General features: G+C 41.1%; 1 protein-coding gene across 1 annotated transcript in view; it reads left to right on the forward strand.

The window, feature by feature from the left end:
- Positions 1–18,742, forward strand: part of ARHGAP15 (Rho GTPase activating protein 15) — a 630,092-nt gene that overhangs the window by 566,437 nt on the left and 44,913 nt on the right. The window contains exon 13 of the mRNA XM_065880510.1: positions 4,533–4,638. Coding sequence (XP_065736582.1) covers positions 4,533–4,638 — 106 coding nt within the window. The remainder of the gene's footprint in view (positions 1–4,532; positions 4,639–18,742) is intronic.

The raw sequence follows: 18,742 nt of genomic DNA on the forward strand, positions 1-18,742 counted from the left end.
CATAGACATTTTTGCTACTATTGGGTAGCAAGAATGAAGCACTACAAAAAGATTTTGTACGCAGTGTGGGTTCACAGCTCAGAGATTGGAGAGGCTATTGGGATCTGGGTGGGAACTAAAACGGACGTATTAGAGAACATAGAGTAGATACAAAAATAAATTATAAGGGAATGAAGGTAGGAGCAAATGTGAGTGAAAAAGGAAAGAATCATGGAGGGTTTTTTAATTACTGGCAAGATTTTGTATAAGTCTCTTAGTATACAGTTTACCTAAGAGGTTCTCTAATTCTCCATGTAGAAAAGGTTCATTTCCCCCCTTTTAGACATAAAAGTAAAAGAGTCAGAGATATCTCAAAGTCTTCTCAGAACTCTCAATACTTCACAAGAATGAGAAACCATATGCTGAAGGAGAAATATTAATAGAAAATGCTGTCTTTCAGATGCTCACTGAATCAGTTGAAGACAGTTGACGCATCTGTAGTAAACTGTGTCTGAATCTTAGCTCATTAACCACTGCTGTATTATGTATGCTGATTCCAGCTCTTAATATGACACATCAATAAACCAGATCAGGAAAGGTGTCATTTTGATTTTAATGTATCCAATTGTATTTTTAGATGTTCCTCTACTTAGAAGTGTTTGTGTTATTTCCTGATTTTACAAGCTATGGAAGAGCGGGTATGGTATTGATTTGAAGGGGAAACCACTGCTTTCCTATAACCTTTTCAAAGATTTTGTTCTGATTATGTTGTAAGAACAATAAATTGCTCCTCCTTGATAATATTTCAGCCCTCTCTAAGCCATTGTCCAGTACCCCCTCCACTACTTAAGTGTAACCCAGCCACAAATATGTATATACCACCATTCATTCCAGTTCCTCAATTATGTGTGAAAGCAGAGGAAGAGAGAAAAATGTTTCTATAAAGTATTCTTTGCGTAGGATGTTTCTTACAAGCAGATATGGGAACCACCATGTACTTTTATAAGAATCCTTGCATGGAGCTGAGCTGCTCATCAATCAGATCATCAGTCTCTCTGCCCACCACAAGTTATTTAGTGTGTTGTAAAATGTCAGGCTACCATAGCAAGTGTATCGTCACCCACTGGCACCAACTCAGTTCAAGTATTAGAAACTACATTTGAATGCTCACTGCAACCAGGTTGTATGCTCATTGCTGAAGATCAAAGGTGAACCATACCCAGCACGGGCCTCAAAAAAGGTGGCGGGGGGGCAAGGGTGAACACTTACGGAGTACCTACCTTTTACTAGTCATCGTTAGGTTCATTACATACTATCTTGTTCAATCCATAAAATTGGCCTCAGACATTTTTCAAAGAAAATAAGAAACTTGTCCAAGACCACACAGCTAATAAAAAGCTGTTACAGAATTCAAACCAAGGTCTGTCTGTTCCAATCTGTGTTCATGTCTTTCCTTTGTTCACTAATTCTTTCTTTATTCATTTAACCCACTATATACCAGTATAAGAGCTGCCTCAGTGTATGGGAAAATTCTCAGTTTAATAGGAAAAATTGAACGGCATTCAAGCCATGAAAATATCATGCAGAATGTTATCTACATAGAATGTCCTAAGTGCAATGGAACATAGAACAGGGACTTTGTCTAGGGAAGGTCATAATTCTTTTACCTAGTGGTTAAACAGACAAACTAAAGTTTTAATTCCTGCCCAGGCACCATGGCAGTGACCTTGCACATTCAAGTATTTCCAATTAAGCAACGCCAGCCTTTCTTAAACCTACCCAGACTGGGGCATATTTCCCTAAAACTGAGGTTTGCTGGATATAGCCATTTAGACCACTCTCCATTTATTGTCTGTCAGGCTTAGATTATGGCCACTACTCCTATAGTCCTCAATGTCAACAGATCCCTTTTTTGGAGACTCTGACATTGACCTAATCATAACCATGGCCAGAGACTTCAGTGAAATTAGAAAGGTGTCCTCTCCTTCCTTTCCCTCCTCTCCCTCACCTCTCCTAATTTCATCTTAATTGCTTGAATCAAGTAGTTCAGCAGATCCTTAGGTAAATTAAACTACTAGCATCATGCCAAACTATGCAGAATATACCCATCTCATAAATATATAAATGTATGTATATGTACCTGTTTATGTATGTGATCATTGGTGTGTTGCATTAGCTTCAGATGGCTAGATACAAGGTATCCAAGTATCCCTAAGTGCTCTGTCCTGAATGTACTGTACCAATTTCACTCTCATCTTTCTTGACTTTGTTTTCCTTCTTTTTCTGAGTTTCTCATATCCTATAGGCTCCAGCTGGTCCTGTGAAGCATCACATTGTCTTACCATCATTAAGCTACAAGGTGGCTTTCTACCCTTTGGCAGAAAGATTAGATCTGCTGTCTGCTGTGATGTTGCAACTGGCTTTTCTGTTTTTCTCTCTCTTTTTCTCTCCTCTTTGTCTCTCTCATTTGCAGTTGTCCAATCCACATTATTCCGGAACTCTTCTAAGAGTAAGTGCAGTTTTGAAAGCTCAGACTGTGGGAGGCATTATTTATAGACCTCTGTGGTTTCAGGAAGAAGAAGAAACGCTTCCAAGCAGAGTTCTACTAGGAAGACTGCCCCCACCCTACTTTAGCCAAATACTATCTTCTGCAGGATATTCTCCTGTAATTGCTTATAAAAAGTTTCTTTTGCAAAAGTGTATTTAAAAACAGGAAAACAAAACACCCTGCCAGTTTCTACACTGTTTCTTGCCCCACTGTATAAAGTTTATATACCTAATAACAGGTGATTATGAACTGGGCTTTTGGAAGCACACTGTATTAGGAAGTACGTTTGGTTTAGAGACCCACCTTCAAAGGCTTCAGTACACAAGGACTTATTATGTTAAAGAAACTCAGAGACCAACAGTGCAGGACTGGTCTGACTGCTCCACAGATTCAGGGAAGCTCTTTGTACTGTGTGTCCCACTCTGCATAGCCTCAGTTCTCAAGGTCATCTCATGGCACAACCATGCCATCTACATTCTGAGGAGCAGAAAGGCCAAAGGACCACAAAGATAAATTAGCCTCCTGCACACAGCCTCCCCGGAAGTCCCACATAACACTTTGCCTTCTCATTGGCTGGACTCTGTCATACGGTCATTCCAGCTGCCAAGCAAGGAAGCTAGGATGAAGGATGTGGCCATCCCTTCAACAGCGGGATTGTCTAGCTAAAGAAGAAGAGAATGGATATTGCGTGGGTGGGTGCCTTACGTGTTATTCTCTTATCTGTCATCTTTTCCAGCAGTGGCCTCTTTAGAATCATCAGGAGCTCTGTGCTAGAAGTTAAAGTATAGAAAGGAAAGGCACCTGAGTCAGTGTATCTAAAGAGTTTAAGTCTGAGAAGTAATTATAATTCTGGGCCCTGGTTAAACCTATGGTAAGATAAATTCTCTAGTGTACTAAGTAACTCAGTTCTTCTTATGCCACCCATGCCCAGAAAGGCAAAAAGAAACAAAATGAAGGAAAACAACCAATATGGTATGTAGTTTTGAACAACTTCCTATTTTTTTAAAATGTATATGACCAAAAAATTAAAAATCAATAAAAAATACAAATTAAAAAATAAAACAAAATGTATATGAATAAGTATTATGCTTTCAAATTTATTTGCACTTTTTTGTTTTTCAGCAAAAGCAAAATGTATTAGGGAGAAAAGATAGCATAGAACTAATTTTAAAAATTCTTTACTTCTCCACAAAATCAAGCAAAATAATAGAATGTTGGTAATTGAATGAGAATATATGTCCTTGTGTGTTTGTTTTATATTGTTGCTGTAACAAATTGTCACAAACTCAGTGGCTTCAAACCATAAGAATTTATTATCTTACGTTCCTGAAGGCCAGAAGTGTGAAGTCAGTTTCACTGGGCAAAAATCAAGGTGCTGGCAGGCCTGTGTCCCTTCTGGAGGCTCTCTTCCCTCAGCTTTTCTGGTTTTTAGAGGCTCTCTTTACTCCTTGGCCCATGGTCCTTTATCACATAGCCAAATCTCCTTTCATTTTCATTGTCATATCCCCTCTCTCTCCGACTCTGACCCTCCTGCTTCCCTCTTAGCCACCTTTGTGATTACATTGGGCCTCCCAGATAATCCAGAATAATCTCCCCATCTCAGAATCCCTAATTTAATCACATTTGCAAAGTCCCTTTTTCCATGGAAGGTAACATTTACAGGTTCCAGAGATTAGGACAGAGACATCTTTGGAAGGCCATTATTTACCCTGCCACAACTTATAAAATAGTAAAGCATTTATGAAAATGGATGTAATACCTGATCTTAATAAGAAGATCGTGTCAGAGCCACACTGTTGCTGCTTTCATTTTCCCATGATCTAATTCAGAGTCAAAATAAAGAAACTTCATGATCCTGATTTCAAGTATAACTATTCCCTTTAGCTGCTAATTAGAACTTTAAGTTGCTCAGACTTAGTCCAGAATTCTCCTAAGAAAATTCCCTCATGCACCTAAGAAATATCATTCTTTTCTAACCTTCCTTTTTAATTTCTTTTTTTTCCAGAAAAGCAAGACAATAACACAAGAGTTGAAACTATAAAGTCTCTTGTACAAAAACTCCCTCCACCAAATCGTGACACCATGAAAGTCCTCTTTGGACACCTAACTAAGTAAGTTGCAAAGTTTCTGGTTGTTCTGTCACAGTCTCATTTCCTAAATGAGCAATATTTAATTTCAAATCTCTAATACAAGAGTTTCCGAATGCATCGATCTCAGATTTCCCTCTCCAGCTGATCTACGTCTTCCTGCAGAAGCTGGGGAATGTACTAGAGGTAGGAAGGGGAACCTACAAAAGGAACTTTTAAAATACTTTCTTTTTTTTGGCTTTTCAACAAGTAGATGTTTGCTGATTGATTGTCAGAACTGTAGCCAGAGCCCTGGGATGGGCTGGGTTTACTTTGTTATTTAGTATAATGGCAAGAGCCTGAAATGATTCAGACATGAGTTCAAAACCTAGCCTCACCACATACCAAGAGTGATGACCACAAATAAGTTACTTAAACTCTCTGATATCCAATTCCTTCGTCTGTAAGACATTGATTCACACTGATAAGGTGCCATCCATGTAAACAGCTAAAAGAAGAGTATTTCTGGAAGAAAAAAAGACAGTGTAAAGACCCAGAGGCCGCACAGAGCTTGATGTATTTGCAAAGCAGAAAGCAGGCCAGGCGGACTAGAGCCTAATGGACAAGGGGCATGGTGGTGGAGTTGAGATCATAGATGTTGGACCAGTGTAAGATCACATAGGTTCTTGTGGGCCACAGTGAGAGAGTGGAATTCCATTCCAAATACAGTGAAGAGCCATAAAGAGTGCTAAATTGAGGGATATACAAGATCACCCTGGCTGACAGGTGGAGAATGATTTGCAAAAGTGAAAGCAGGGAAACCTATACGGAGGAGACCATAGTAGTCCAGGCAAGAAGTAATGGTGACTTCAGTGGAGGCCTTAAAGAGGTATTTTGATGATGGATCAGATTGGATTTGCTGATGGTTGGGGTGCAGTGGGGAAGGGAAAGGAGAAATTAAGTGTGCCTGTTAGGGTTTGGGTTTGGGCAAGTGGAGAAATGGTAGTACGGCACAGATGGGTAAAACTGGAGGAGGACGGGCTGAATAGGAAGAGCCGACTGGAGAACTTCATTCTGGACACGTTAAGTCTGAAATGACTGTTCCTCATTTGCCTTCTGTTAACACCTTCTTCAGATAATGCAAAGTGCAATGCAAGTGATGAGGTTGTAGCTTTCACCATATGCATATAGTAACGTTGAAGCCTGACAGAGTTTCGAATAGATTGGGCCGTTTTGCTTTTGTGAGATTAAATCTCTTTAATCACCCATGCCTTAGGTTGAGTCATTCCTACAGCTTATTCAGCTCATCCACTACATGATTTTTAATTGTAAATGTAATGTGCAGAATTGCACACACACAAAATTGAAGCAACTGTCGTGCATGTGAGTCAAATTTGCCTACTAGTCACTCTTACCCTGCTGAGCAGAAGCAACTAACATTTTTTTTTTTTTTTTTTTGCGGTACGCGGGCCTCTCATTGTTGTGGCCTCTCTCTTTGCGGAGCACAGGCTCCGGACGCGCAGGCTCAGCGGCCATGGCTCACGGGCCTAGCCGCTCCGTGGCATGTGGGATCTTCCCGGACCGGGGCACGAACCCGCGTCCCCTGCATCGGCAGGCGGACTCTCAACCACTGCGCCACCAGGGAAGCCCAACTAACATTTTTGTATCTACCCTTCCAGACCTGTTCCTAAGGACATGCATACCTCTGTGTGGCTGTTTATTGCATTAGAGTATATCATTCTGCACATATTGTTCATCTACTGTTTTGCAACTCATGGACAGCTTTCCATTTCATGGCATAGTACTCCATGGTATGGATGGTCCATAATTCACTTCACCGGACACTGCGTTAGGGAACATGTTTCAATCTAATTCATCATATTTGCTTCTTACTTATTTTACTCCACCTATGTCAAAGTTCAGAACATCCCTTATTGTTAGGATGCCCCTTTTTGTCACCTCCACATTACTGGCTTCAGTGGGAAACCCAGTGTGGTTAAGTGAAAGGATCTTGGGCTTCAAAAGAATAAAGAGAGAAAGCTAGAGTCAAATTCTTGTTCTATACTTTATACTCCCTTCATGATCTCAAGCACATAAAATCAGATTAAATAATATCAACCGTATCTTGTGGTTATGAGAATTAAATGAGATAATGCATATAAAAAGCCTGGCACAAGGTAAGCATTCCTCAAATGTTAATTCTTTTTCCCTTAGGATCCAGACACACCATGAAAGGGGTTTCAAGTTACAAGTAAATACTGGAGTGCTTATCTCAGTAACTTTAACTGGACAAAGTCGTAAAACAAATGGAAAAGTGTACTCTTTAATGCTGTGCAATACCTAGTCTCAGAGATCTTGAGAAATATCCATTACTCAGTCTCAATTATTCCTTTTCTTTTCCAACTGAAAGAACAGCTATAAAATGAAGAAACCGAGAATCAGCTAAATCCTACTTTGAAAAAAACACACACAGATGAGAATCTATCCAATTAAAAACCTTCAAAGGATGAGAATCTTCCACCTTCATGCCAACAATCCCAGTATTAACAATTAGTGCCTGATCATGTTTCTTATATCTAAATTAATTTCCTAATTTTGTTAGAACTTTCAGTTGAGATGGAAATAGATGTTTTTAACTAAGATTTAAGATCAGATGATTATGTCACCTTCACAGCATTCACATGATAAGATTTTTCATTACAGATGGAGAAAAGAGTGTTATTTGCTAGCCACCCGCCTTTCTTGAGTGGTGTGACCATATTCCGCCCTGCAATGATTTATAAACGGGGTTTAATTATGCAGAAGTGTGTGCACATGATTATATCTTGTTAAGCATTTCTTGTTAAGTTTTTGATAAACAGCCAATCGTGGCATGTCATCAAAGCTTGAGAAGGCTAAATAAGAAGATTGTTTAACGAGAATTTAAATGTATTCATCTTTGAAAGAATCATTAGAATGTTTTCCTTAGTCTTGATGCATTTGGTAGTTCTTCAGAAAATCTACCATCAACACTTGTATGTAGTGTTTATTCCAAATTGCTGCAAATATATATATATTTTGAAGTTTGTTTAATAGGGGTCAGGGAACGTAATGAAGTGCCAAAAATTCCACTTGACCTGCGTTGTACTCTGTAGCCAACAGAATAGAAGTCCATTTTTGCAAAGCTCTGAGTTAAACATTCCCTTGAAAGCAGAGCAACTACCAGCTGAGAAAGCTTAATACAGCACAGTTGGGCTAGAAGGTGGATGCAAGTGCTGTCCACAAAAGCCAGAATTTTTAAAGGATCGTGATTATATTAAGCATAAGATTACACAATAGCTGCACAGACTGAATAGTCTCAGAGTCCAGAGTCCTCATTCTCGATCAAACTCAAGGTGAAGTATGTGCTTCTGCTGTGATAGATTGAGACCAGGAATTCAGAATACACTATCATCTCAAAATGCCATCAGCCAGAAACCTTTATTAATAGGCACTTTCACCAATTGACATTACAGTGATAAGCACTGGAAGGTCCTGTGACAGCTCTGAATCATCATATAAATGGCAAGTTCTATCTCTGTTAAAATATAAGTGTCGAATGCATGTTCCTTCAGCCTGCTTCTTTGGAAAGGCAGGCAGGCAAAGTGAAGATGAAGTTAATGGGAAGGAAGACCTAGAAAGATAAGGGTTGCTTGCTGATGGGTAGTGGTTGGACGTTGAGAGCCAGGCAAAGAGGTTATATAAGAAATAGAGGACCATTGAGACTTTATCTGCTGGACATTTGCATGATGTGCTCTGTGTTTATGAAAGAGTATTCTGACAGTAGAGTGCAGGGTGAACGAGATAGAAGGAGAAAAAAACCCTAAGAGGCCACATGGGAGTTGTAGTTGGTTTGGAGTGATGAACATAAAATGGAAAGCAATGGTCCAAATCCTGAGACTTTTCAAAGGAAAATTCCATACAATTTTTATTTCTCTCATTTCTTTATCCCCCTTATCCAGTCAGCCATGGGAATATGTCTGCGGTTTCAGTGCTGAGTAATTGTAAAAATAGTTCCTCTGGTAGCAAGTTAAAAAGCAAAAGGAGACAGTGTTTAGAAGGGTGCACTTTTTTCTGTTTTGAAATGCAGACAGGGGAAAGAGGAAGATTAAGATGAGGGTATAGAAGACTAATGAAATAAAGTAAACCCCATTTTGTCAGGTGTGAATTGAATCAAGCCCTCTAGATCTGCTGGTGGGGATGTTCCAGCCAGCATGGTGTGAAGCCACATATGCAATATAGCTCAAGGATGAAAACCTTTCCAATCTTCATGCCTTTTGAGCCAATCATCTTAATTGCTAGGACCCTATCCTAAGTAATGCTGGGGGATGAGAGCAGTTTATGCAGATAAAATTTTACTATTTTCACTGGTAGAAACTTGGAAACAACCTAAGTGTTCAGTGATAGGGGAAGGTTATATAGAACATGGTACATCATATCAGCTTCATAAAATGTGGTTCACAGCTAATTGTTTTCTTAATTAGGGATATGCTTGTATTAAGTTAAATAAAGTCAGGGATACAATATTTTATATATTTAAGGAGAGTATAAATATGTGGGAAAGTTGTGCATCTAGAAAAGACTGTAAAGCTATTTGCTGAGATGTTAATATTTCTTAGAGTTGTTGAACAATGAAAGTTTTTTTTGCGTTGTTTTTTTTTTAAATTAATTAATTTATTTATGGCTGTGTTGGGTCTTCGTTTCTGTGTGAGGGCTTTCTCTAGCTGTGGCAAGCGGGGGCCACTCTTCATCGCGGTGCGCGGGCCTCTCACTACCGCTGCCTCTCTTGTTCTCTGCGGAGCACAGGCTCCAGACGCGCAGGCTCAGTAATTGTGGCTCACGGGCCCAGTTGCTCCGCGGCATGTGGGATCTTCCCAGACCAGGGCTCGAACCCGTGTCCCCTGCATTGGTAGGCAGATTCTCAACCACCGCACCACCAGGGAAGCCCGAAAGTTTTTATTTTCTTTGTGTGTTTCTTTTTCTCTCCTAACGATGGGATAGAAAGAGATATTGAGGTTAAGAGAACCGGTAAAGAGAACAGGCTTTGGAGTTAAGCAGAATTGAATGTGAGCCTTGGCCCTGCCACTTACTGGGCATGCAACTGAAAACTGACCTAACGCTAAGCTTCCTTCTTCTCATCTGCAAAACAGGGATCATAATAGGACCTATTTCTGTGGTGAGGAGTAAAGGAATAATCCTTTTAAAGAGTCTAGCACAATACCTAGCACATAGTTGGTTCTAGTTAAGCATCAGACATCAACATGTATTATTTTTATAGTGAGAGAAATATAAAATTATTTCTAATGAAATAAATATAGGAAGAATTGCAGGGGCTGGGTTGCCAAGTTTCCTGGCTTCCAGAAAATTCTTTACCCCACCACAGAATCTTTTGCCAAAACCTGAGTTTCTATACTGGCCTGACTCAGCCAGTTTCCCCTAGTCCCAGTGAGGCTGTTTTCACATGTTTGACAAACCACGTGACGCCTCCATGTGTTGCCCAGTCCCTGTGTGAATTCCCCTGCCCAATTCTGTACTGTCACCAGCTCTCCATCAACCTGATCTGAATCTTGTCCCGTGTTCTCAAATCCAACTATTTTCACCTTCAAAGTTGTAGCTTGCTGATAGTAGTCTGGTCCGCTTGACTTCTAGGCAGGCGTGGGAACACTGGAGAAGGACACAGGTCCTCCTCTGCTTCCTGCCCAGAGCCTCCCATCACAGCAGTTTCCTAGGGACGGTTCTCTTCTTGTTGTCTAACTTATCAGAATGGTTCTCACAGTGAGAATTTCCTACCAGGCAGAACAGCACACTGGCCACGTGGAAGCCTGGTAAGTGAGATAATTTGGAGCTGGTAGGGCCTTACCCTATGCCTCAAATCCCCAGTGTAAACACTCCTAGAATTTTATCAGCTACATATCCACCTAGAGTGGACACTGACCTTTTCAAGTTCTAGAATTCCTGTTGCCGTTCCTATAAGTAAGCTGTCCTATCTATTGCTGAAAGCTTTTCTCACATTTTTATTTCTGGGATAAAAGTAATACATGAGAATTACAGAAAACTTAGAAGATAAATACAAAAATATTTTTCCCCCAGCTAAATTGAACTTGTTATCCAGATTTACTTTGTGGCATGCATTTTGGAAGCCAAAACAATCTCAAATGTTTGATGGTGGGTGGGGGGAGGATATAAAAGAACATTCAATTCCCACATAGGTATATATTGTCCAGAGAAAGTCAAAATGTCTTAGAAATGGGTGGCTTTTAGAGGTGACATAAAATAATGTCATTCGTTGATTTTCAAAGATAGCCTTGGAAGAATATATTTGCTGCAGATTTTAGATGCAAATAAACATTCTTATAGGAGACTTGCACTTTGTAAAATAGGCTGAAAGGAGAGCACTGACGCTAAGAAAATCGTCCAGCTGTTCATAGAATTCCAAGGTGAATAGACAAGTCTCATGGAAGCATGCCAGTTGAATGCCTCATTGAAAGGCGAAACTGTTGAGCTGTGGCTATTTTGTGAGAGTAAACCGATATTTAAAGCTTCTCTGTGGTCTTCATGGATGTTAAATAAATACTCTACAAACGCATGTCAGAGTCAACTCAAATGATGATGACTTAGAAATATAGGGGTTGTATGAGGAAACAATGGTGAGGAAATAATTCATCCACTCTGTCTTTAAAATGGCATTGTGAGCATTTCTGATATTTTGTGGGGAGGGGGGTGAGACATGGCCAGAGATGGACTGGAAAGCCCATGAGCTGGCACCCTTCTCTCTGGTCAAGAGCAATGGCTGGTGAGGCTCTGCCTCCCGTCAGGCCTCTGAAGGCTCAGCTCTGGGGTGCTTTGGAGCAGGCTGTGTTTTTCTGTGCTGCCTTCTGGCATTCCACCCTTTTTCTGTACACTTTGGTCTCTCACCCAGCCACAATACCTGATATCCAATGACTTGCAGGCCATGGGTGTTTTTACTGGAAAATAAAGAACCTTAGCAAATTGTTATTTTCCCTTTTTCTCTTTCTTTCTTTTTTTTTTTTCCCTGAGAAACAGGGGCTGCAAGTTGTTTGAAATAAGCCAGAAGCCTAATAGCTCCTTTGCTTGTGTATTTGAAATGGCACCCTAATCACTTTGAAGAGCTAATGTACTTCCTATGGGCCTGAAATTTCTCAACTGGACTCCCATGGCAGAATTTGGCCTGTAGTTAAGAAAATTAATTACTCTGATAGTGAGGATGAAGCAATAGTTCCCAACTCCCTGTAGTAATCATTAAAATGTCATCTACTTAGGAGACATCTTGGCATGGGATTTATAAGGTTTGTGAGCTGGGGACTAAGTTCAATGATCCTTCCAGTGGTGGATCCTTGTTCTAGAGGAAGGCTTTGGGAGATAAGGTTTTTAAGATGGGAGTGAAATTACTTTAGATCTTTTGATTTAACATTTGAATGTTAACAGTTAACCACTGAATAATAAAAACAAAACAAAACTTAAAATGGCTACTGACCATTTATCACTGTCTTCTCTATTGTTAGCGGTGGCTCACCTTATGGGGGTATTTCCCTCATAAGAGGTAAATTTTTTAATTTGCCTCACCCTTCTCCACTGTGAATCTTGGCCTTTCACCTAATGGAAAGAACCAGGGATTTGGAATCAGAAGACATAGGCTCAAGTCCCAACCTCAGCCCTTAGAAACTGTACAACATTAGGAAAACCTTTAATGCCTCTAACCCTCCCTTTTGCTTATATGTGAAATGGGTCAAATAAATTCACACTTGAGAAAATATTTGTTAACTGTGAAGTCCTATCCACCCATTCCTTTAGGAAGTCTTAAATGAGTGCCTACTGTACTCCAGGCACTGGACCAGATCAGAGGTTGGCAACCTATGGCCATGGGCCACATCCAGCCTGCTGCCTACTTTTATCAACAAAGTTTTATTGGGAAACACACACACACCTATATGTTTATGTATTGCCAATGGCTGCTTTCATGCTACAGTGGCAAGAATTAAATAGCTGTAACAAGTTGCACAAAAATATTTATTATCCAGCCCTTTACAGAAACAGTTTACTGACCTTTCACCTAGATACCAGAGGCATAAAAAAGATTCCTACCCTCACTTATCCTATAGTTTCCCAGGGTAGATAAATTAATAAACAATTACAATAAATGTGGCGAGATATCACAAGACAGTATGAGAGCACCAAGCAGGAGCTGAAATTTAGCCTAGAGAAACCAAAGAATGCCTCCCAGAGGAGAAAACATGGCTATCTTTAAGGAGGTCAGTTTGGCAGACAAAGGCCTGCTACAGGCAGAGGGAAGACTGTGTATAAAGAGGCAGGAAGAAGGAGAACCACAGTGTGGTAAAGACATGCTGACTCCTCTGGAATGATGAATTAGGAAACATGAAAGAGGTGACAGGACATAAGCCCAGAATGTAGTAAACTAGAGCTAAATTGTGATGAACATCATATGCTTTGCTTAAGGAGTTTGAAATTCATTCTGTAGATGTTAGGTAAATCACTGAAGGGTCTGAAGCAGGCAGATGAGGTGATGTGATTTGTGTTTATAAGGAGGACAACGCTAGAGGTAGTGGAACCAGTTAAGAGGCTGGTATAATGTCTAAATCAGAGATCCCATAGTAAAGGAGTGTGGGGTGGGGGAAAGGAATGGATACAAGAGGCGTGGAGGAGGTCGATTCAATAGAACACACTCACTGAGTGCATGTAAGAGGTTAAGAGGAAGGAAGATTCCAAGATGGCACCCAGGTTTTGAACTAGCTGAATGGTGATACCCTTAACTCAAACAGAGCAAAAGGAGAAAATTGGAGACATAAAAGAAGTTGAAATTTTCTGGACATGATGTGATTTGGTCATTGCTCATATTCCATTAGAGAATAAGAAACATATGTTGGGAATGCAGGAAAGTTGATTGGAATCTAGGTATGAATTTGGGAGTCATCAGTTTAAAGATGGCCTTGGGGTGAGGTCATGAATAAACCCAAGGGAAGGTGTGAACCTAGAAAAGAGTTGAGGGCTTCCCTGGTGGCGCAGTGGTTGAGAGTCTGCCTGCTGATGCAGGGGACGCGGGTTCGTTCCCCGATCCGGGAAGATCCCACATGCCGCGGAGCAGCTGGGCCCATGAGCCATGGCTGCTGAGCCTGCGCGTCCAGAGCCTGTGCTCTGCAACGGGAGGGGCCTCAACAGTGAGAGGCCCGCGTACCGCAAAAAAAAAAAAAGAAGAGAGTTGAGGACAGACTCCTGAGGGTGTCCCCATTGAAGAAGTGGCCAGAGGAAGGGATACTGGGAAAGGGGTCTGAGACTAGCATGCCTGGTAATAGAAAACGTGGTGAGAGCAGAGGTATTATATTTTGTGGTTAAAACTATTGCTTCCACAAGACCTAGAAAATTCTTATGGTAATGGGACATTGGGCAGAATTTCTAGTGATGTGATCTTCTACTCTAACATTCATCCTTTGGCTCCTGAAAAGCCATAGGAATGAATATATAGTAATCCAGAAGAAAGAAAATTTGTTCTTTAGTATAGTCAGGTCCTGGAAACATTGATAAAGTTGGAAATTATGACCTGGTCCCTTCTACCATTAGTGCTTGGGCTCCAGGAGGGCAGGAATTTGTATCGTTTTGATTCTTGCTATATCCCCAGAGCCTAATACAGTGTTCCACACGTTATAGATACTCAATGATCTTTGCTGAACAAATGGAATCACATGAACTCATTGAAGAGAAGATGGACATCTAATAGCCATTGGTGGTTCCAATTAAGATCAACTTCTTAAGCTTGTAATCTTGGAAACTGGATATACTTCAGACTAGCACTAGGGAATATTCCATTTTGAGGTTATTGTTAAGTAAATTGTTTTTCTCAAGTTTCTCTCTCCTCACCTGATATTTATCCTTTCATCGTGATGAAGAGAAGAGCAGTTTTCATTGTAAAAGAGGCAATATTATCACTAAGACTGCAAGTTAGGAGGCCTGGAGTATAATGGTGAATGGGAGCTAAGGGAAGCTGACCTTGCTGAGTGAGTCTTGGTCAGGGAATCTGTGACCACAGACCAGTGTTGGAGCCCTTTAGCTCAATTAGTGCAGCCCAGGTGGGATTGCCATTTCTTCTGATTTCTTGATCACCTTGGATTTGTAACAGATCTTGGAATTTCAAAACTTAGTTCTATACCTTCTGTGAGTACTCTTACTACTAAATTAAAGAATCTCTATCACTCCTGTCTCCTATCATATCAGCCAACCTCCCTGTCCATCTTTTGTTCCAGATCCAATATTGACTTCCTACTACCTTGAATTATTTAGCATCGGGTCAAGGAAAAAAATTATGATTACAAAAACTTGACCTGTGCTATTAAGTGTATAAAGAGGGCTTCCCTGGTGGCGCAGTGGTTGCAAGTCTGCCTGCAGATGCAGGGGACGCGGGTTCGTGCCCCGGTCCGGGAAGATCCCACATGCCGCGGAGCAGCTGGGCCCGTGAGCCATGGCCGCTGAGCCTGCGCGTCCGGAGCCTGTGCTCCGCAATGGGAGAGGCCACAACAGTGAGAGGCAAAAACAAAAAAGTGTATATAGAAATTTGGTTCTCCTGTTTTATGGAGCAGAGACACATAACTTCAAAGTGGAAGGGGGAAAAAAATCAACCAGACCTCAGGTCACCTGATTTCCAGTCCACTAGACCACACTCTGCTTCCTTGCCAACACCAATACTCGATTGTTTCCAGGGAAGAAAGAGGGAGAATGACAGGCCAACTGTGATAGAGGCACAGGCCCATCACTTGAATAACTTTTTAAATTGAACATCAGCTATAATCCCAATCTTTTAAATAAAATAACCTAATTAGTTAGTATAGTGACATATTTAAATAAGGGGTTTCTTGGTGTCTGTCCTTCTATCTCTGTCTCTCTGTTTCTCTCTCTCCCTCTAACAGCTTGCTTTCTACCTAAAAAGCACTGGGAAAAGTTTTATTTTGGGGGGTCCTTTTTAAAAACAAGTTCCATGACCATATTTATTAATGCTTGTGTGTGTGTATATGTGTGTGTGTGTGTGTGTGTGTGTGTGTGTAGAAAAAACACATTTTTTTAAAAGGCAGTGATGGTGCTGTCTTTTACCACCTTCTTTCTCCTCCTTAAATGGAAAGCACTGAATCCAGATGCCCAACCACGGAAGATATTCTTCCAGAAGCAGCATCTGGCTTCCTGGCAAGCCCTTCAGGCGAGTTGTTTGGAGAGCTTTGCAGTTGTCTCTTGGTCTGTCACGTGTATCAGATACCGTGGCCCCTCTGGCTGGCATGTCCAGACAGCTGCCAATTCCTTTCGGTTCACCTTTAATTCTGAGAACTAGTTCCCTTATTTTCATTTCTTATTGGACTTATTTTTCTCCCCACTGCCCATAAGAATTCCAGGACAAGGCTAATTTCTCACTGGTGTCTGCCTGTCAACTTCCTCTCCAGGCCTCTGTCTTTTGAACCCAAGTGAAATCCTCTGTTATTTAGCCCTACATTAAAATAGGTGACTTTTAATAGTGTTTCTTAGCCACTCCTTGTCAGCCTAGCTCCTTGTAATCTGCGGGGTTGTTCCCTGAAAAGAAAACAAAACATTCCATCGGAGTAATTTATTCTGGTCTGTACACGAGATATGAAAGTATTCCTGGCATTTGTGTATTATTTAGTTAAATCAAATTGGCTCCCTGCATCCTCGTCACACCATGAACAAAAGAGCATCTCAGGACTGGAAAAGGGGAGGCCGCACGGCAGCATTTACAAATAGCTCCTGCTTCAGGACACCAAAATTTTTAAAGTAGCTTTCTTTTTTTTTTTTCCTTTTATCTGTTAATGTAAATATATTGTTCTACTTGTGAAGGATTCTGTGGGGTTTTTACGGATAATTGCTAAGAACACAGAATCCGATGGTAGCCCACGCACAAGGAAGCCGTGACAAGGTGCTGACAGGTCCGGCTGCAGCACCCAAAACGCAGAGGAGAAAGAAGAAATTAGAGCTGCAGGGTGACATCCAGGAATAGTTCGCATGGGGTAGCTGCACATTTCCACGTTGCTGGGGGGTTTTGCCTCGTGCAGGAAAAAGTGCAGATTGTATATGAGATTTCAGATCCCAAGACTGTATTGGCTGAGCTGAGGAAAGACTGGGCTTTAGTAATGGACAGAAGGAAATCTCAGCCATAAGTAATAATTAGTCTGTGGCCAGTGGCAGACTCAACCCACACTTGACTCTGAAGAGGTCCGCAGCTAAAAGCACGGGCTTACCTGGAATGAGAGCCTCTGGGGGACAAGGAAATGAATTTAGGGGCTGTTTGGATCAGGACATTGGGAAAATCTTTGAAATCATCTACAAAACAGTAGAGCTCGAATTGAAGATTAGGATTTTTAAGGCTTTTTTAATCTCTGCCTCAGTGACATTTTCTGGTCTATAATTTTTCCTCAGGTTAATGTGTACAAAGGAAGTTGGAAATACATTCAGAACTTAGAAGCTTTATACTAAATATTGCCCTTGGTACAGAGATTACTTTTCCTCACTTCTAGTAATTTCTTCTCCTCTGTGTCATACATTCTTTTGTCAGACTCTTTTCGCTGACATTTTCCCCTTTCTTTTTTCTGCCTTTTCTCCCAATATCACCCTCCTCCTCAAATTCTTCCTCCTGCCCCTCACTCTGAGAACTCTTTTCACCTTCAAAGCATTGCCAAATACGTCATCCATCTCCCCATTTATTCTTTATACAAATAACAGATCAAGTGCCTCTCACGTGATAGATGCTGAGCTGGAAATAAGGATAATTTTACCAGGAAAACAATCAGTTCCTAGCATCTGGGAACTGCATTCAGTTATGTTATCAATCTCTCTGCCCTTATCTGGGAATGTTCACTTCCCTTAGTCTGACTTTCACTCCCAACTTTGTGGTTCTAGCCCTGCCCCTCCTCTCCTCGCAGGGATATGCAAACCAGCCTGTCTGTTATAGGCGTTCGGTGAGTCCATTGATGAGATTCGGGAAGCCCCTGATCTTCTTTTCTTTCGCACTTTCTGAGAGACAAGTAGAACACTTCGGGGCAGGGCCATAGCGAGGAGTAGGCAAGACATGGGCGCTGGCACCGGAGAGCTAAAAGCATTTTCTTTCCTACCCTCCGTGAACTCCCAGTCAACATATACCTCTTAATAAATATTTTTCCCTTTGTCAGTGAGTTCACTCATTCATTCATTCATGAATTCATTTAGCGCATAGTGTTTGGGCTATGAAAAGGTAAAAGAAATTATCCCTGCTCTAAAGGAATTTTTATCTAATTAATTTGTGTCTCTGAGCTTAGACATCAAAACAGGATAAATGTCCTCACATAGTGAAAAGACATGCAAAGTGTGATACTTTACCTAAATCTGGGTTCTTTTTCCCATTTGAACACTTTTTGAGCAATCATTTTACGTCCCAGAAAAATTCCACCCTCAAATGCATCTCCTCTTTGATTAGAGCACAACTCTGTCCCCTCCCTGCTCACCCACCTTTTTTCCACTTCCTTTCATTTCCGGCTGCCATTCCTGAGCTGCAAGTGCTTCCTTGGTACTGACCTTTGATTCATCAGAAAGGGACTCTGTTCACTCTCCCGGGGCCACATTTCCTGTTTAGGGTCAAACATCCCCCACAGAGATAGTGAGGTATTTTATGGCTGGTTTACATGTCCAGCTGTATTTTTCTAACTAGTGGGAAAAGAGAAATAAAATGCACGCCCCATTCTCTTTGACCTCACTCTCCATTCATATCACACTGAGAATAACCAATTCCTAGGGTGCCAGGCTCTTAAAGTAATTCATACTTCCCTGGAAATCACAGGCATTTACCTTTCATCTTGGCAGAGGAAGGCCTGTTTTATCCACCCCTCATCACATTCTTGCCATTCTGTGCTTGAGTTTCCCCTCCAACACCCTACAATAGGCTAGGTAGGCTAAGAAGCAGTTGGCTACATAGAGAAAGTAAAGAAAGGTTCACTGTCACATTCTAGTAATTTCTGATCCCAAAGCACTTTTATCCAAGAAATGGTGATATAGAAGAAAACAGGCATGAGGTTGTGTGGGCTGGTGGCCACGGAGATAGCGGGACTGGGGAGGGAGATAGCCAGAGAGAGAC

This window comes from Phocoena phocoena, chromosome 7, assembly GCF_963924675.1.
Source record: "Phocoena phocoena chromosome 7, mPhoPho1.1, whole genome shotgun sequence".
Taxonomy (NCBI): Eukaryota; Metazoa; Chordata; class Mammalia; order Artiodactyla; family Phocoenidae; genus Phocoena; species Phocoena phocoena.